The 21559-nt window shown below is 33.2% G+C and overlaps 1 protein-coding gene across 3 annotated transcripts in view; it reads right to left on the bottom strand.

The window, feature by feature from the left end:
- Positions 1 to 21352, bottom strand: part of LOC143225901 (calcium-binding protein E63-1-like) — a 50523-nt gene extending 29171 nt beyond the window's left edge. Inside the window, exons 1-4 of one of the 3 annotated variants that reach the window (XM_076456088.1) lie at positions 20990 to 21331; positions 14272 to 14532; positions 8359 to 8924; positions 7468 to 7507 (exon numbers count right to left, since the gene is read on the bottom strand). In XM_076456088.1, the coding sequence (XP_076312203.1) occupies positions 7468 to 7507; positions 8359 to 8364 (46 nt within the window). In that variant the 5' untranslated portion in view covers positions 8365 to 8924; positions 14272 to 14532; positions 20990 to 21331. Of the gene's footprint in view, positions 1 to 7467; positions 7508 to 8358; positions 8925 to 14271; positions 14533 to 20375; positions 20558 to 20989 lie in introns of those variants that run through there. The other 2 variants (XM_076456089.1, XM_076456090.1) reach the window with 2 other exon arrangements.
- Between the last annotated feature and the right edge of the window lie 207 nt (positions 21353 to 21559).

Below are 21559 nucleotides of genomic sequence, written 5' to 3'. Positions count from 1 at the left end.
TATCCTTTCGGGCCAACTCAAGCTCACTCTATATTAGTCTGGCAGTACATCAGCCAGACCTGATGATGTTCACTATGAAACACTGTACCATGTATCTCCTACTTCTTTTGCTCTTCTTATGGTTGTCTTTAACTAGATTTAAGTGAGATCCAAGAGCAAATATTAGGCCATCTGATCAACAGCTTAGCACGCCAAGCTCTAAGCTACAGCCTGACATTAATTCATAGTAGTCAATAATCTAATTTAAGAATAATCAAAATATGTTATGTTAGATGGGTTTTCCAAAGTAATGTGCAGTGATATCATATGTTTTTACTTGCTTTTAGTAATATAGAAATTTTAAGCTTTCTCATTTATTTTGTTTCTATGCAGTTTTAGTATAAAAACGCGGCCCAGAAAATTAACGAAATTTGCCTTGTTCTAGTAGATTTATTTCTTTACTTCTCTATTGAAGATAGTGTGTACTCTGCAAGAGAAGTTGTGGTGTACTTTGCTTAAATGTTAGAAGTAATATCCCTAATGCAAGATGGAATAAAATGTATAATCACGTAAGCTAGAGACTCACTTACAGCTCTTGAATGAAGATACTACATGACTAAGAATTTTATGCTTACAGTTGTAGTCTTTATAAAATACTGTAACTATTACCCTTCTGGTGAGAAGTTCACCGTCTAGGTTGGAACAATCTCCATTGGAGTGGTTAGTAAACATTTAAAATCTAACAGGGGTTGATATGTTGGATAAAGATATTAAATAACTTAGGCACACTAGTTTGCTGCATAACAAAACTGTATCTGAAGCTGTTCGTGAAATGTCCTGATGACAGACACAATGTGGAAGTTGAAACCATAGGTATTTACACCAAAGGAAGTGCAGATCAGGACGCAGAAAACTCCATTGGTCGATGGATGCCAGAGGTAATGCATCAGTAACTCTGGGATGAGGAACTGAAGGATCTTAACCTTGCTATCCATAAGGTCTAATCTAACCAACAGTATTAGAAGAGTACAGTGAAGATGTACATAATGTGTGGCACATTTACTATCAGATAGTAGTCTCCAGAGCTCTTCAGCGAGAAATCTTCCAGACTTTACACAACATAAGAACTAGAGGGCATCATGTTATATCACATACTTGTGATAATATTTTATAACTATTATTTTGGTCGTGAGTTAGATATGATGTTCAGTGCTGATGTGATTATTGTAGAATGTGTACTACCCATTGTAAGAACTTCCTGAAACAGAATAAAATTTTACCCAGAACTGTTTCATTTTCAGTGCGGTTTAGAGCCATGGATATCAATAGTGCAGCCCTGGAGAGTATGAGAGGTTACTGATACATAGTCATTATTTTAAACTGTTTTATAATGTTTGAGGAGCTTATACTTTAGTCAGTTCATTAGCCCAGACAACATGATTCAGAAAAATCTATACAAATCAAGGAGCTAACTTCAACAACCAATTGTTCGTTGCATTGTATAGTGTTAAATGTGATGAAGACTTGTATTTCACCTTAGCACTCTCAATTTGATGTTTTGGCAGAATGGGTAATACAGACTAATAAGCTGATGCTTGTCAGGTTTGTTAATAACAAGAGAACTGACAAGGATGAACACTTGCAATAATAAACAGGGATCAAATATCTGTTCTCTAAGTATAAACAGATTCACACAGAAAGTGCTACTAACTGTGTAAGTGATATAGTTCTACCTCATGAGAAAAAGTTCTCTAGTGCTCCAAGAGTACTTAGGGAGGTTGATATCAACGTTGTTCAGTATGCATGAATTTACCCAGCAATAACACAGGAAGAAAACACTTTCAGTGCCATGATCAGGTTATGAAATAGCAGATTTTCTTATGCAGTGACTGTGTGTGGTTGTGAAATATATTTTCAGTATGAAAGCAACTTGGACACTCGTATAATTTGTCTTCTGTGCTTTCAGTTAATACCTTTCTACCATATTGGGAGCTGTAATACTAACTTCAAAAGGTAAGTTTCATCTTACTTACCCCAGAATGGTAGTACCATATTTTCTTATTCTTATTTTTATTTCAATCAATTTTTCTTCTTTGCTTTAGAGAGCAGTCACCTTCCCATAACTGTCTGCAGGCAGTGAAGCGTGATATAGATGTGGGACGTTGTGGTCTTGAGCACCCACATCTCGCTCTCCTAATTTCTATTTCTAAATCTACTGCTAGTCTTTTATTTCTTATGTAAGACTGGAGAAATGGAAGTTAAGACTTATAGACGGTGTATCCCCACCACAATGTGGATCCTACTTCCCAGTCACCTCCAAAACCTAAGATACATTTATAATCCTACATTATAGTTTGTTCTCTGGAAGCTTTTCAATAAGTGCAGCGTTTTTTGTTTAATTTATTTTTGTTTCAGCTTGTTTTTAAGTTATAACAAACATTTATATGTATATATATTTGAAGTAAGTGTAATTGTCAATGAATGTTGGCGCACATGAATGCACTTCATTTAAAAGTAGTTTGTTCCTTATTATCAATTTGTTATTTTAGCCTTTTGGTGTTCATAAATGTTAAGGTATTCCTTTTAGGGATATATCATAGTTTAGTTCTTGTATGATAATATGCTATGATGATTTCAAGTCACCACTTGAATGTTTTTGTCTTTATCTTTGTTTTAAAATTGAATTTTTGTCTAAATATTGCATTAGACTGTGAAAGCTATGTTAAAATGTTATCTTTGTTTAAGAATTTTATTCATGATGTCATATAAACACGTAGGTTTAAATAGTTACCCAGTAACACAGCGTCTTTTCTGCAGGCTCAGTCCGCGAGAAACCGGGTTTCGATACCTTTGTTAGGAAGAGCCCAGGCTTAATAACAAAGCAAACAAAAGGTTTAAAAAATCTTGATACAAAGTGACAAAAACCCTATAACCCGATAGTATATCTATTTATGTTATATTTATTATTACTTATCAGTTTAAACTCAGAAACACTTCACAAATTCTGAAAAAAAAACATTTTAGTATAATAAAAATATAATTAATAAATATTAGGAACTTCCACATTACTCTGATTTCAGATGTTTTGTCTCGCAGAGTGTTGTTAACCTTTTCGATCTGTTTGTTGAGCTTGGTATCTTTATATAATCTTTGTAACATGGTTTGTCTTAATCAGTGATATCGAGAAAACCCACTTGTAGAGAAAAATATATATGTAAAAACGGCTCGTTTGGGTTGAGAAAATATTTTACGTAAAATATTTGGTTTTCTTACAAATATATTCATAGAGCAACACAAGTAATCCAGTTAGCTCTGATTGGCATAACCTTCGGTGCTGCACTATGAAAAATTAATTTAAATCCTGTAAAAATCAAGATTATCATACCTTGTTATGTATCTATAAATATTAAGAGATAATATTAAAAACCAAGTTGTTACCTTATATGATGAAGTGATTAAAACTGTAAATAATGATAGTTTTTGAGCATGAATTTTGATAAAAATTTAAACTGGAAAAATCATACTAAAATTAAAATGTAAAAATTACTATAAGTGTAGTACGTCAAATAAAAATACAAGAAAATAATGGTTGTAAAATGAATACAATCTAAAACAAAGTGTTTAAAATACCGAAAAGAATATATTTTGAACATGGAGTACCTGGGATACAGTGAACGTAAATAAGCTTTAAAGTGTGCAGATTATACAAGATCAATGTGTCAGGCTGGCAACTAGATTTTCGATATATACGCCTAATCCAGTTTTATATAAAACAGTGTCAATGCCGACATTACTAAGACGGCTAAAACATTCTCGTGAAAATGTTATAAAAATAAAAACGAGAATATAAAAGATATAAATATTAAAAGCATACTAATGAGTAAATATAAAGTCACTAAATTTACTTAATATGTATCACCATATAATTTATGTAAAAAAGATGTAATTTAAAACAATGAAAATACAAGCTTCTAATTAATCTTATAATTAAATCTCTAAATTAGTTTTATGAAAGTTATATGTTTAATATAATTTATTATGTTATTAATATTTTTTCTATTATATTTATTAATTTTAAGAAAATATTTTGAATTTAAATATATATGTAGTTATTTTATTGTTTCATATAATTATATTTTAATTATATGTTAATGAAGTATTATTATTATATATTTTAAATTTTGGCCCGGCATGGCCTAGCGCGTAAGGCGTGCGACTCGTAATCCGAGGGTCGTGGGTTCGCGCCCGCGTTGCGCTAAACATGCTCGCCCTCCCAGCCGTGGGGGTGTATAATGTAACGGTTAATCCCACTATTCGTTGGTAAAGAGTAGCCCAAGAGTTGGCGGTGGGTGGTGATGACTAGTTGCCTTCCCTCTAGTCTTACACTGCTAAATTAGGGACGGCTAGCACAGATAGCCCTCGAGTAGCTTTGTGCGAAATTCCCAAACAAATTAAAAATTCTTGTCCATTCATTATTTATTATAATTATTGTTAAATGTTTTCCCTAAATTCCAAAAAAAGAAAAAAATGTAAACCCAAATCGTACAAAGGATCAAATGGTGAATATGATATGAAGTAGGGAAAACGTTTTTCTGGCCATTTTATTGAATTTATTCATGAATAATTGTAAATGAGAAGATCTTTGTCCGTTCATGACGAAGAGTTAAATTTTGTTAAATATTTAATATTAGCCACCATAATACGAGAAAAATTACGAAATGAAATAACAACCAGCTGCATACACGTCACCTTCGATAGCGATTCATGAAAATACTACACCAAGTATTTAGAATAGCAGTTATGGATGTTTGTAGGTGTTAACAAGAAGCAGGTGGCACAACAATGTGCCTATAAACACATAATGTCCAGCATTCGGGCTATTTCCATTGATTAATACCACTATTCCTATTTTGTCCCTGAAGTCCACCTTTCGAAAGCACTCGTGTTATAGGGTTTTATTCTATTTTTCTTCCATTATTATTAATTTTAATTTTCGATTAATTCTCGTAGATTGTTCACACTTAAAGTGGGAAAGGTATTTGTGGAATTTGATTATTTCTTCCTAATTATTATGTTTAGTTGATGATTGTGTGTACTTACTCGTTGCGTTTTTTATATTAAATGGTTATTTCATGTATTTCTCATTATTAAATAGTTTTTTGTGTTATAATTTGTATCGTACTTACATTTTAAACGAAAGTCAAGGTTTTTTTTCTATTATGTTATGTTTAATAATATTTGAAATTAAAGGTCTATTTCTTTATTATAAAATGTTGAAGGGTCTTTTATTCAACTATTATAATATATTATTGTAAGCGATTTTGAACCCAGGTTTGTAATTAACTTAAAATATGCTTAAATGTTGCTGTTTTTAATTATTATTATTTTTCATAATGTATTACGTTACCTTTTGAATATATAGTTAGACTTATTTTCTTGTATTGTTACAGCATATGTATGTCATTATTAAAGTGTAGTGTTCTTAGGAAAAAATTAAAGTTAAGTGCTCCTTGGTTATGGTGCAAATTTAAAGGTTATTAGTTTTATTCTATTTGTCAACTTGAGGACAAACCTGAAACAGAAAATGGAAGGAAATTATCACGTGTATGCGTATCAGATATTTTCTACCTATTTTTAGTAATGTAGGACTTTTAAAAGAAATGTAGTTTCTATGCAGTCTTAGTATAAACACATGGTCCAGAAATCCGTTGAAGCTTCTTTCGTTTCTTTGTTCTTTATAACTAATAGTATATACTTGCTCAAAGAGATGTTGCGGAACATTCTGCTTAAGTATTAGAAGGGCCAATAACTGCAAAGTCCCATGATGGCTGAGTGGATGGTGTTTGTATGTTACAACTAGCAATTTGTGTCAGAGAACAGCAGTCATTTGGTGGCGCCCTTGCAACAGAGAAAATACGAACTTTCTCCCAAAATCGAAGTAACTATTTCCTCTAAGTTCTATCTGGATTTTGATTATGATGAGTTCGCTAGAGATTCATATTGAAGATGGGGACCTGGTGGTCTCCTCAAAAAGCTATCAGAAACAAATGTTCCTTTGTTTGTGCAAGTACTCATGTCGCGTTTAATTTTTGTTTGATTTGAAGAAAGATTGTGTTCATTTTCACAAATCTTTTCAGCTTTTCATTTCTCACACAACATCAAAATTTAATCAGGTTTTCAAATTCAGATTTCAAATTCCTAGTCGTACTGTTATTAAGTAAACCTTTCTGATGTTGAGATCAGTTTTACCAGAAAATACCACAACAACATTGTTTTAGGTTTTTTTGTCAATTATAATAAAATACACATATTGCTTATTTTCTCACGCAGCTTTTACCGGATGAAAAGTAATTTTAGCGTTGTAAATCCGTAGACTTACTGCTGTACTAGTGGGGGGGGGGAGGAAAATACACTATGAACTTCTCACTACTTCTGATTTTTTATCTTTTTGCAAGGTATTACGTTGCAAATTTAATCTTTCAGGGTAAGTGAATAATAATTATTCGTGTTATAATGTGACGGTCAACTCCAACATTTGTTGGTAAAGAGTAGCTTGAGAGCTGGTGGTGTATGGTAATAAGTAAATCTTTTTACTACAGACTATCAGTTCATGACTAAGGACAGTTACTGGTGATAACTAGATCTTCTTACTATATACTGTCAGTTCATGATTAAGGACAGCTAGTGCAGATAGTTCTTGAGTATCCGCGAAATTCAACAGAACAAACAAACTAATCTTGTTCTTACTCATTATTAACTTGTGTTACCAATTTTCACACAAAGATACACAGAAGGTCATCTGCGCATAGTTATCTTTTGTTTTAAACTGAAAGGCCAAAGAGAAACCAACTTGTCAACAGCACCCACAAGTAACTCTTGGGTGACTAACGAGTGAGATTTAAATCTTTATTGTTATATTGCAACCACAAACCTAATGGGCGAAGGGCGTTTCTGCGACAATTGGACGCGAACTTTCATTTACCTGATTCACACACTTCAAGCACCTAACCATTAATTAGGCTGTGCCAGTTCCACTAATTAAACTACATTACATTTTTCTGCACACCATTTGTGTCTATTTCTTTGTTGATGTTTATTATAATAAAGCTAATTTGTCACATTTCTATTTTAGTCTCTACGTGTGTTTCTTTTAATGAAAGTAACTTTTACTTCTGATATTCTCTCCGCAGACAGTAATGGTTTTGACATTTTACGGCCCTGGCAAATTCAACTGCCGCGTGTGCACATAAAACGAAATTGTTCACAAAAAATACGATTTACAGGGATTATTGTAACTAGTTCTTTTCCAGTTTAAAACTGTAGCAGAGTCATGCACAAAAAAGTAACGTTTGAACTGTTAAAAATGTACTGAAACATTGTCACACGTAGAAACAAAATTAAGTAAGAGAAAAAAAATCTCTCAGCCACAGTTATAAAACAAGATTAATTATGATAAATTTTAAAAATGGAATTTCGGAATAATCTTACCTCTCACTTGAGTGTCTGTCAGAGACCCAAAACAGGTTTCCTGTAAGATACACAACCTTGTGTCAACTCTGTTATATGTTTCTTTCACTTAAATTACACAGACTGTCATTTCCTACTTCAAAATTATACTTAAACCAAAACTCCAGAATTACATATTAGTTACGCAATATTTGTGACAGATGAATAATAAACTTTTTCAAAAATATTATTCGAAAAAAATATGCATATATATTTACTAATCATTTTGTATTTCACTGTTCGGCGGCACTTGAGTGTATATATTATTTTTCGAGTTTCAGTTTCTGACTCAAACTTGTGTTAGATAACTTTAATTACTTTGCAAATAAATTAATGTTTCTCGAAGAGTTATTTTGTTTTATCATATTTAAAAAAAAACACGCCAATATCAATTTATTGTGATGTCAGAGTTCTTTGGTTTATTACTTAGTAATTTTTGAAAAACTCTTTTATATTGATAAAAAATAAATTTTCTAAACCTATAATACTACCGTGTTTTTATGTTATATTTCTAATTTCATTAAATTATGCTGCACTTGATAATTATTACACTACGTAACACAAATTTTGTTCCTGGATAGTATGTGTTATTTCTTTATTGTTTATGTTGTATAAGTACAGAAAATGGTCATTATTCCCTTCAAACTTTGTTTTTGTGACGTGGATAATGAAATTTAGAAATTAACTTTTTTTTGTATGTTAAAACGGGCAATCTTGCACATTTTCATGCACATAAGATCTGAATAAAACAATGTATGAATCAAAATTTACATGTATTTATACTAGAGTTAAACAAAAATGTTTAGAAGCGAGTAGTTTTTCGATATTTGCGACTGTAATGTAAATAACTTTCACGTATCAGATATAGTCTACCATCATGTTTTCGTTATACGCTCCTTGGTAGCGGTGTTCAGAGTCCAGTATATCTTGGTGGAAGCGCTCGCCTTGCTCCTATGATTATACTCCCATGTTCTCCTTGAATTTATCAAGATGAGCGTCAAGGATATGGACTTTCAGGAACATCTTACAGCCAATTTTGCCGTAGTTCTTCACCAGAGCCTCAATCAGTTCCACACACTTTTCGGCCTTGTGATTGTCCAAGAAGCCCCGAACCACTGTGACAAAGCTGCCCCAAGCTTTTTTTTTTTTTCCTACTGAGCTTCTTGGGGAATTCTGTGCACTTCAGGATTTTCTTTATTTGTGGTACAACGAAGACACCAGCTTTGACCTTTGCCTCAGACAGCTTAGGGGAGAAGTCTCGAAGGTACTTGAAGGCTGCAGACTCCTCATCGAGATCTGTGACAAACTGTTTCATAAGACCCAACTTTATGTGCAGTGGCGGAAACAACACCTTCTGAAGGTCCACTCGTGGCTCATACTTGGCATTGTGCCTCCCCAGAGAGAACTCGGTCCATTGTGGCCAGTGCTTCCTGTTGTAGCTGCGGTGTTATTATGAAGAATAAATTTATTTCATCCACAACTAATGTGTAAGAGGTTCATGCAAAATATTTTATACGTGATATTTTTTCTATACTATTGGAAATTAAAAAAAAAAAATTAAAATTTGTATAATATAAATCTTACTATTCAAACAAGCAAAAATTGTCCGTCTTATCTTCTAGAGTTTTTTTTTTTTTTTTTGCAGTGCTCGCAGGTTAAATGAGATGCCCAGGATTTGTTCCGAAATATGCCTTGTAGGCTTCACACATTTTAGCAGATGCTGTCATAGAGTACTTTTTCGCTCTGTCTTGATAAATTGGCCACATACATAGCATAATGCGTCAGATAGGTCTATGTGTTCACTTAGGCAGCTAGAACTAAACTGAAGTAGTGAGTGGTGAGTCCCTGTTTATATATTACTACGGAAATCTCTAGAAAATTCTCGTAAGTTCTACAACATCCTAGAAAGTTCTTGAAAATTCTTGTAAGTTCGAGAAAATTCTCTATCAGCTACTCAGCACTGAATCTATCTGGGATGTTCTGGAAAATGGGTAAGTTTAAAAATTTCATTACCCAGGTCATTAAAGCAAAATTTGAAGAGAAAAATAGGTCTTTTCCATTACTTTAGGCATAAGCAATTGGGAAATAACACGTTCTGCCCAGGAACAAGAAAAATTAAAAATTTTGTTACATAGTGTTATCTGAATTATCCGTGAATAATACTCCTCTGGGTGACCTTGGTCTATATTATACACAGTTACAGATAACATTTAGGATGGGTTATTATCATAATACGCTGTATTCTTTAAAAATGGCCCGTATTATAATTATTTCATTTAAAATTATATTTTCGAGCGGAATTTCTGTCTTGAGATTTTTTTACTACAAACTCTCACTGAGAAGCTACAATTCAGAGTTTAGGTTTACAAGGGAGACCTGACCTTTTGTTTGTTTTACAAGAACATTTTGTCAAATGAATAGTATCTACAAAGTATTAGTTTACAGGTTTCACATAGAGGTTAATGTTAACACTTTGTTTCCTAAAATAATTTATCTGATGACAAATCTAAACCAAATTGTTTTTTTCTGTGTGTGAAAATATACGTCAATTAAAATGAGTAAAACTGTTGAATTTATAAGGAAGTGTTCCTTGTAAAGAAGTAAAACCTCAGACTACAAATAATATTTTCTCCAAAATTCTTTAAAATTTGTGATTTTTACTTCATTCATTCTCCAGCCTCGTGACAAGCTTTAAAATCGGCTAGTTATATATATATATATATTACCATAGTATTATACAAAGAAACATACGGAGTTTAACTACACCCTATAATCAGTGTTTTTATTTTCTAGTTAGTTTTTAACAACTTTCTTTGTCCATATGTAAAGACAGTAGCACAAATGTGATGGTATTTGTTTCTATTAATGTGTTCTTCCGCGTATAAAAATAAAGTATTTTTCTGTTCTTTGCGACCAAGCATTAGTTTTGTAAGTCACATCTGCACGTTTACGCGTGCTATTTTTATCGACTTGACTGCATTCCTTTCCAAGTTGGTTAAATTTACAGAGTCGTGTTGTATGATCTCATTGTGTATTAAAAAAAACACATAACAACAAACAAATACGTTTTCTTCGAAACAAATATTTTTAAGTGACTTAACGACGTTTTCCTATGAACTAACGACAAGACACAAACAAGAGAGCTCTTATTTCAAGCGGTGAAAGACTGTTGAAGAACTAAATGTTACATTTTGTTTATTATTATTCTAACATGCTAAAATATGTATCTATACATTGGTAAGGACGAAGATTAACTGATATATCTTTTATATTATACCAAAAGGGAGGGCCACTGATATTTAACATAGATGGTTGGCCACAGCTATTTAACAAATCATGACAAGATTCACACGTAAAAGTAAACCAGAAATAAAGATTGGAAAAGTACTTAAACTACTTTAAAGTATTAAACTTGAAACAACGTTTGTTTCTCACATTACTTAAAACCTAGTCGTGTTTCTTGATAGTTTGTTTTAAAACAAATACACATTGAGCTACATTTTGTGTCCATGGTATATAATCCCGAATTTTAAAGTTATAAGACCATAAAGTTAACCGTATATCCCCGAGTAATCGGCGATTCTTGATAATGCTGGATAATTATTTTATTTTTTGGTTTGATTTTTGCTTCATCAAATGAAGAACAAAGTTTTACGTGTTTTATAAAAAATATTTCTTGAAAGATGATATTAAGACAGGGACTAACTAGATGTAGTTTTTCATATTATCGTGCTCTTTCATATTTGTTGGAAAATGATTTAACATTAAATCAATTCACTTCTTAAGAAATTTGTTCTATGTTTGAATCAAGTAAAAACACAGTTTATTAGAGTTTATTTATTTATGATCCATCTTTTTTATCAATAAAATAAAATATCTTTTACTTAAATAAAGACTTATCTAACGATTATGTTTAAGTGGTGTTATGATGTTATTATTCAATTAGTAAGTACGTATCGTTTCTTAGGTCACTCTATGCCAACTCACCCAGAAAAAAGAACTTTTTCCAGTTCATGTTATAAATGTTCTTGAAAAAATTCAAGCAAAAAGCGCATTTTGATTTGTATTTCAGAACAGCTGGTATGGGTATTAACACTTTTACCAATAAAGCAAAGAACAGCGTTTCGACCTTCCTAGTGGGTTTCTCGTCATCGAGAATTCATTTTGATTTAATCAGCCATGCAAAATCTTAAAGCTGTGCTTCATGGCTGAATAAATCAAAAAGAAATTTTTGTTTAAATTTTTTCAAGAAATTCTATGACATGAACTGAGAAGCCCTAGATGAGTTGGCATGGAATCATCGTCTTAGAAATCTTTATCGTTCATGTGTGTGTGTGTTTCTTATAGCAAAGCCACAAAGGGCTATCTGCTCAGCCCACCGAGGGAAATCGAACCCCTGATTTTAGCGTTGTAAATCCGAAGACATACCGCTGTACTAGCGGGGACTTTTCGTTCATTCTGAAGATAATGTGGCCCATCTATTTAAGCAAAATCGTTGTACTTGAACAATTTTAGTCTTATAACATTGCTAATTACAATAAACAGAAATAAATGCCTTTACTTTAGGAATCATGTAGTAACTTAAGCTTCATAAATTCGTGGTCAGTATATTAATCAATGTTTAATACTCAAGGTCTGGAATTCTAATATACATACACCTAAGCAGTTTGCGTCCCTGATTAAAAAAATTAGGTTGTAATGGTTCAACAAAAAATATAGGTTCTATACAATTACATAGTGTGCTGTTATTTTCATGGGAATGCACTTAAAATTCTATTTATTCGTCTTGCATCATGTTTTGAAAGAATTTCCAAAAAGGCAGTTTACTCTGGAAGTTATTTGTTCTTTTAAAGGAATCAAAATCTCAACCATTGTGTTGAAAATGTTTCCCAATGCATTGCACCATCTTTAGCCATTTGCATTTGCAATGCCAGCTCAACAAAAGCAGGGCCAAGTGCACAAAGTTTGTTTTTTTCCATATTTTTAGTCTATTGCAAGTGAAAACAAAATATCGTATGACATCACAAGCTTTTGGTTTGTTCTGGCTTTGTTCACTTAGAACTGATGAACCCACTATTTTTATTTTGAGCTTCATCAACAATTTTTAGACCAGTTGTCACTTGGAACAGTTAAAAATAGTCAAAACCTAACCACTATTGAAAGAATCTAGGCATAATTAGATGTGCAGGGTGTTCGGAAATTCACTGTGCACTTTTATATTTATTAACAGACATGCTTCAATATAGAATACAGGAGGTAAATATGAATGACAATTATAAACAATGTTGAAAGTGACCCCCATTGGCATCATTACAAGCCTGGATCCTTCTTATTTTGTTTCTAAACACCGCTATTTGTTGCTGGCTTGAAATAGACTGAATAGACACGTGATTACAAAACTGCACAGTGACTTTCCGAACACCCTGTATATTGCAAATAATCTAGACATAATTAGATGTATATTGTACATTACAAAGCTGTACTCAGTCTGGTTTGGTTTTTTGAATTTCGCACAAAGCTACTTTAGGGCTACCCTAATTCAGCAGTGTAAGACTAGAGGGAAGGCAGCTAGTCATCACCACCTACCGCCAACTCTTGAGCTACTCTTTTACCAACGAATAGTGGGATTGACCGTAATATTATAACTCCCCCACGGATGGGAGGGCGAGCTTGTTTGGCGCGACTCAGGCGCGAACCCGCGACCCTCAGATTATGAAGCACACGCCTTAACGCGCTAGGCCATGCCAGGCCGTACTCATTCTGTGCTAAATATTAATTATCTCGCTACTATCAGACGATGTCCTTTCTAATGCCACAACTGATAATTTTATACTTGAGCAGCTGGCCAACGAAATGATACTTGATGACAAATATCATTCTAGACAAAATCCAAAGAAATGTTGATTTCAAAGTCGGAAATAACTATCCTTTAAGCCCTGTATCACTGACTAACCATAATATAATTACATACTTGCATTTAAAGGGGACTCGAGCTACTTACTACCTGACCGTATCACATGATTAGTCTATTTTTTACATGCTTTGATTTTGTTTTTGAATTTCGCACAAAGCTACTCGAAGACTATTTGTGCTAGCCGTCCCTAATTTAGTAGTGTAAGACTAGAGGGAAGGCAGCTAGTCGTCACCATCTACCGCCAACTCTTGGGCTACTTTTTTTACCAACAAATAGTGGGATTGACCGTCATATTATAACGCTCCCACAGCTGAAAGGGCGAGCATGTTTGGCGCGACGAAGATGAGAACCCGCGACCCTCAGATTACGAGTCGCACGCCTTAACACGCTTGGCCATGCGGGGCCCTTTTCACATGCAAATAAATGTAGAGGTTCTAAGATTAATGTAGTCTGTTAAAATAAGCTTAAAACAACACACAAAGTTTTAAATTCAATCAATAGTAATTACAATTCAAATAAAAAACTGTATTTCCAACTGAATAAAAAAGATTGACTTAAAATACACACACAGAAAACTGTTGAAGTTCGATATTTATTTTAGTATTCATTTTTAGAATTCTTAACTTTTTGCATGTCAAACATAACTTAAGCAATGCTTTCTTTCCTTCTGATGAATTTAGAAGAGACTGAGAATCAAATAAGGAGAACGTGGAGATAATTTATACCCTCATATTGGCAGAAGTATCGTACTCAGTTTAATTAATGCACTCGTAGATACCTGTAAGAGATGATTTAAGCTCATGGAAATTAAGAATATTACAATATTTCGTTGTTCATATTTTTTAAAATAAAATTGAAAAAAGTAACCTTACCATTATTTAGGCAGATAAAGGCCGGTCACTGTCACTGCTCTTTTAGGTAGGACACTAATCTCTGCTAGTGTTTACAACAACCTGTTCGTTAAACGAAAATTCTGGGTCTCTGATGTTATTTTATAAATACAAAGGTCGATAACACCGATGATTTAGATCTGTTTATCTTCCAGATAGAGTTTTGGCTTTACAGCAGTCAAATGCTAGAAGACCCAGGAGAACTGACCCACAAATCACACTTTTCTTGGGAATATAAATATCCTAGGTAACAAAAAAACAAATGAGAACGGTATAAAAGTAGTAAAAGCTAAACGAGAAAGAGAACAACAAATTCAAAGTATTTGAAATAAGTGAACTTAATCAGTTGTAGTCAACTATTAGTTTATTACTGACATATTTAGTTGTGAAGACGGTTTACTTGATTTTAAATATCTTAAATTGTAGTGATGTGAGTTTAATTTCAAGCATCAAATTTATTAATCATCAAATTTCATATTAATTAACATCCTTCAAACAGTTGCATTTAATTTTCGACACACCATCATTAACAAAAGTTTATTTAAAGAGAAGATACATTCAGTTCAACCCCCACTTTTTTAATGCATTATTTGTACTTTTCGATTATGTTGAAATTTGAAATATATCAAGTAGTTGATCATTTAGACATCAACAAGAATTTTGTTGTTAAACAACAGCAAGTTTTAACCATTAATCAGCCCCTAAACACTAACACTCATTGTACATACTATTTTATAGTTGAATAAGTTACAAAATACAAACCAATAAAATTTTGTTAAAGGTAAATGAAAATAGAAGTAATTTTGAAAACAGTTCAATAAACAAGGTATAATGTTTTCCAAACATTCAAGTTCCTGTATAACGTAACTAGCTTTCGTTAATTGGTGTTTGTATATTTACAAGAACGCTTTGTTATCTGCCGTATTTACGTTCGTGTGTTTATAAACTAAAGGTATACTATGCTAATGACGCAATACATTAAAGTATGATTATTTTATAAAAACGTACTTTGTCGAACACGAAAAATTAAAGAGAAAAGTTACACTGAGTTGGTTGGTTTCAACTATTATTTCAGTTCAATTACCACTCGCAGTGTTTCTCATTGGAAAGAATACTTGACTTAGTTCATCGTTGCCGAAAAATTATACTTAAAATCGATTAGTTTCTAAAATATATATTTTTGCCCATTAGCTTACGTTTTTTGGACGATGCATTATATCAGCTGATAAAAAGACCGAAAGCATTCTTTAATATGAAACTTACATACGTAGCATTCAAATTATCGAATGAGAGAAGTACAGCGCTAAGAAAATGATGTTCAGTTGACTGTATTTAGTTTTTCAAGCAATTTTCAATTTCAATATTTTGTTTACTTGTCAGTATTAGTAAGGTGAAGTACTAACCAAGGTAAAGGTTCATATTAATCGGCCAGTCCGTCTGGTCACAAGTTTGGTGGTTTCACAATTATATTCATTGTGTACATTGTGTTTGTTTGTTGTAAAGGACAAAGCTATACAATGAGCTATTTTTGCTCTGCCCATCGTGGGTATCCAAACCTGATTTTAGCGTTATAAGCCAATTGACTTGCCGCTGAGCCACCGAGGGGAGGTTCGAGGGTACGAAGTAACGTAACTGAGTGAAGATTTTAAAACTAAATGCAGCGATTTAGCTCTGCTGCTTTTAAACCTTCAAACTAACACACTGCAGAGGTTAAGAAAGTTCTACTTAAACGCCTTTGAAGCTTCACTACTTTATTATAGACCATGTTATCCCGTCTGGCTCTGTTTATCCAAGAAACTTATTATCTTGGGGCCCAACATGACAAGATGATTAAGACGCCTGACTCGTATTCTGGGTACAGTGGGTTTGAATCCCCGTCGCACCAAACATACTTACCCCTTTCAGCCATGGGAGCATTATAATGTGACAGCCAATCTCATTATTCGTTGGTAAAAGAATAGCGTAATAGTTGGCGGAGAGTAGTGATGACTACCTGCTGCCTTCCCTCTGGTCTTTCACTGCTAAATTAGGGACGGATAGAGCAGGTAGCTCTTGTGTATCTTTGCGCAAAATTCAAATAAACAAAGGCTGATATTTTAAAAGGCTTCATCGTAATGATGTCATGTCAAAAGCACACCAATGTTTCCTGTTTGCTTTCCATAATCCAGGACCGACAACTTTCTAGCACCTGTTTCATCAGTCGTGTCGCACGGTAGCCTATAGGAGTATGCCTTTTAATAGAATAGCATGAATACTTCAGCTGTTTGATTACGCGACGATAAATACTAATATGTCGTGAAAGCAGCTTTTTGTTCTTTTTCCAGATAAATATTTTTCTTCATTATGTTCCATGCTGTATCACAGGACACATAAATAGCTTTTTCCCCTGAATTTTGTGTTAGAAGACTCTAACCTGTTTTAAGATGCTTCAATTTGCTTCCTACGTTTGGGGATATGTCTTATTGAGGTTTCTTTCTTGATGGTCCTGAATCCCATGTTAATCCATATTTCTTTGTTTTCAAATGCAAATAAGTACAAGGAATATCTCGATCTTGGAAAATTTAAACTATCTATCTGAACACATCTTAACGATCTAAGTTAATGAATATTTTGCATCGAAAATAGCTGTTACATATTATTCCCAAAAGCGGTCAGTTTTTGATGGTATTATTGAATCCACTAAATGCTAAACAGTTCCAACATGTAAGTCTGATACATACTGTTCCACTATTACTTTATAATGGCTATTTTTGTCACATCACATACTGGTTTACCTGTTCAAAATTGTTTTAATAAAACAAACTCTGTCTCTCTGTACAAGGTTCTCAAAACATCAAACACAATAGTTGTAAAGTAATCAAGCTTTGTGGTACGGTTTAGTGGTTTGATTGTGGCGGTTGGTATACAAGAAAAGCAAACCGATGTATTAAATGAATGTGTCAACAATTGTAAACAGTTCTGAAATATCAACACTGTGAGGCTTACAAACAATATGATCTCATAGCAATCAAACAATTACATATGAAATAGCAACCCGCTCTTTTCTGATGTTTAAATTATACAACATGCGCAATAAGTGGACCAGCCTTATTCCAGAGAATGTAAATCATTGAATGATTAGCGAGCTTTAAAAGTCTTTGCGTTTCATTTCTTAGTCATTAAACAACACTCTAGTCGTTATTGGCAAAGAATCATTTACCACAGACCAAAGATTTGTGTGAGGCTGTTTTTACCACCAAACCTATCCTAGAAAAACAATCGATATCTAAACCATGTGTTTAACGTCGATGTGATGCGCGAGACGTCTATTCGCTTGAAATTGTGAGTTTAATATTCCCTGTGTTAAACGTACACCGCTGTCGTCAGTCATGTGTTTGTATGTGTTTGTGGACAGTGATTGATCTGGCAAAACTGAAATGTCATCTTTGTTAGCTAAGGCCGTCACACTGTTCTTGAAATTTCCTATCAAAATTCGAACGATAAACAATGGTTATGAAAACATCGTGACAATTTATAATTTATATATTGTAAAAACATCAGCAGCTGTAAGTGTCCAGAGGTTACAAACATTATGTTAATTAAATTGTTTGTACGAACATTGTAAATGTATCAGCAGCTGTAACTGTCCGGAGGTTACAAACATTATGTTAATTAGCTTGTTTGTACGAGCATTGTAATGTATCGGCAGCTGTAACTGTCCAGAGGTTACAAACATTATGTTAATTAACTTGTTTGTACGAGCATTGTAAATGTATCAGCAGCTGTAACTGTCCAGATATTACAAACATTATGTTAATTAACTTGTTTGTATGAACATTATTCATACACATTTTGTAAAATTAAACCAAAATGTTTTCGTGTAAGAACTAACTTTTCATTCTGTTACGTTTGTGTTTGTATATATGACCACACAAATCATTGTGTTTCAGTGAACGTTTGAAGCAGAGCACAGGAATAACGGATTGTATACCGTAGAGATGTTTGCTTAGTCCAACACATTAATAATGCAAACTAAGCAATATCTCAAATATAAATTCATCATGTTATATCGTCTTCATTTTAAGGTAATCTTTGAACGAGCTAAACCTTCAACTATATATTATAAACACAATTACCAAGAAACACTGTAAACCAGCATGGTCCAACCTTTAATCCCTGGTAGGTGGACTGTAGACAACAGAAGGATTGGAGGAACATTACTTTTTACTAACGTGGCTTACGAAACATATTTTTCAAATCAAAATTTTCTCTGAGTAAACATTTTGGTAATGCATAAACTTTAACACGTGGTTAAATAATACTTGAGCTTGTCGTATGTTGCTTTTCAGTTGTACTATTCAGCTATGAAAAGTCAAGTAACGTCGAACTGATTTTTCTGATAGACCAATTTCGAGATGTATGATTATTTCAGTTACTCTATTTGGACTTATTATTTGTGATTTTCCAAGAGATGTTACTCTTTCTTTCCAATACAATTCTTTCTTTTTTTTTTACGTAAACAAGGTTGCATAAGAAGCGTGTTAACCATATTTATTTATTTTGTTCCATTAAATGCTCACACAAAATGACAAAACAGACCTTCTGACATCTGCTGCTCTTAATTTTGCCAATTCTTTGGTTACTTTAGGCAGACCGAATATTAGGTTTGACCAACACTCTTATAACACACTCATGGCTCCATATATGAAGTAAGTTTTGCAGTTGATCATACTTAGCGCGGTGAGCATGTTCTATGAACTTTCAACTTTATTTTCCCGCTTTGGTACAATATGATTTTTTTTTCTGCTTGAAAATTCACTTGACAAAAGAGTGAAACCGAGAGTTTATTTTTACCTACTTACTTCATTCTCCAGTCTACCTGGCCAGGTAGTTAGGGCGTTGGACTTGTAATATGAGAGTCGAGGGTTCGAATCCCTGTCCCACAAAACATGTTATCCCCTTCAGCCGTAGGTGTATTATAATATGACGGTAAATCCCACTATTTGTTGGTAAAAGAATAGCCTAAGAGTTCGCAGTGAGTGATGATGACTATCTGCTTTCCCTTTAGTCTCGCATTACTAAGTTAGGGAAGGCTAGCGCAGGTAGCCCTCGAGTAGCTTCGCGCAAAATTTAAAAAACTTCTAGTGTGCGCGTTCAAAACTAGGGACACCTGTGCACAAACAACTCTTTTCTCTGTATAAAAATTATGAAATAAACAAACAGTTATTTGAACAGTTTAGTTGTAATGTCAAGGAAGAAATAATTTGTATTTATGACAAAGCTATTAAGACTATCTGCCCCGTCCAATACTGATCAAAACACAGATAGTCATTAACAAACAACCAACCACGCTAAGGAATTGGTTGTCAGCAATCTTGCTACGTATAGAAAAAACATGAAGTGTTTCGTAAGTGAAAACTCACTTCTGATTTAAGTTGTTAAAATGCATCGTGACAGATACTTCGGAGCCAATTTTAGTCACAAAAGAAACATAGCTAATATAAAGTTACTATGACACTGGAATCGCTTAGTGTTTCATAGGTTTTGTTCTTTATGAAATCGTAGAACGGTAATCTCTTAAAATCAACCGGTCTGCAATCTGATATATGTATATATTTTAGTGGAAATAAATATATTTTGATAAAGTTAAGTAAACAAAATCACAAGAAAGGATTGCGTTAAAAACAGCAACTCCAAACCTCTAACTAATTATATTAGTTTTTTTAACTGAAACAAAAATAATTTAAACAAAAACTAAATTAATTGGAAGGATCCCAGGGTACAAACTATAATGTGGGATTATAAAATATATCCTAGGTTTTGGAGGTGAGTGAGAAAGTAGGACCCACATTGCGGTGGGGATACACCGTCTATCAGTCTTATCCTTCATTCTCCAGTCTCAAATAAGAAATAAAAGAGTAGCAATAGACATAGAACTAGAAATTAGGAGAGCCAACAACGTCCTGCATCTATATCACCTTTCACTGTCTACAGATAATTGTGGAAAGGTGACTGTTCCTCAAAGAAAAGAAAAAATTAATTGAAATAAAAATAAGAATAAGAAAATAAGTTACTACTATCTGGGAGTAAGTAAGTTGAGAACTGACCTCTTGAAGTTAGCATTCCACCTCCCAATATGGTAGAAAGGCATTAACTAATATCACAGTAGATGTATTATACTAATATGAAGTGTCCCATCCAGTTATCTAAACAAACTAATATAGCTCCCAACCGTCACCCATTTATTAAGTCTACTATGACTATCATGCTCTAAACAAGCCTATATATATATAAATCACTAAATTTTGGCGTTCACGCAAGTTTAGAGCAAGGATAAGGTAAAATTATATCGTATAGTACATGCCTATCTATAGCACTACAGTTTATTCTGAGTTCATAGTTGTTTAATAAAATATATCACACATTACTAGCTCATCATCTCGCGATCAAATACACTAGCAACAAAAAATGGTATAACTTCATTTTTTATCTTATTTTTTTCACTGCGATGGAATTTCTGATTTTTCTTCAAATGAAAATTATGAACCGACTTACACCTTGATATGTAATATACAATATATATTACAATTATTTCGGCTTTTACAGTATTGTTAACAATGGTTAAACACGTTTCACGTTAACAATTGAATATATATATCATTGACACGTATTTAGGTTTTGATACTTGTAATAAATGATGTGCAAAATAGGCTTAACTCACCTGGAAATATAGCGGGCTTTACCACTAGTGAGTCCGTGTTTAAATAGCACAAACAAGAAATGACAATTCAGTATTGAAAAGCATTATACACTTTCAACAGAAGGCTGAAACTACCTCAGTAAATAAGTTAATTATTTCCTTAATAATTAAAACTGCTGCACTTTAAAAGGACGAAACAGTTTCAGCAAGATATATTTGTATCGTCCTATCAGTCTGTACACATCACTGGTTTAACTACAGACGCCGGTTCTGCAAACAAACAACAACTTTAAAACAAAGAAAGCTCGTCAATAACAGTAAAAACGTTATGTTTCAAGGAACTAATATACATGACCAATTCTTGGCGTCGTTTAGGAATTCTGCAGAGCTTTAAACAATCATCTGACACAACCAGCCAACTGCGCACTAAACGCGCATGTTGGTCTGATGGTAAGATTTCTTCGGATCTCTGAGATCTTTTTGTAAATAATTCTGTGGTTGAGATGATGATTTTATTCAGTCTTGATCTTTTTTGCAAACAGATTTTTCTTCTTTATGATGCACTATCATGAGAACTCATAAAACGAAATT

Source organism: Tachypleus tridentatus, chromosome 9 (genome assembly GCF_004210375.1).
Source record: "Tachypleus tridentatus isolate NWPU-2018 chromosome 9, ASM421037v1, whole genome shotgun sequence".
NCBI classification, from domain to species: domain Eukaryota; kingdom Metazoa; phylum Arthropoda; class Merostomata; order Xiphosura; family Limulidae; genus Tachypleus; species Tachypleus tridentatus.
This window is presented reverse-complemented; position numbering and strand designations above follow the sequence as displayed.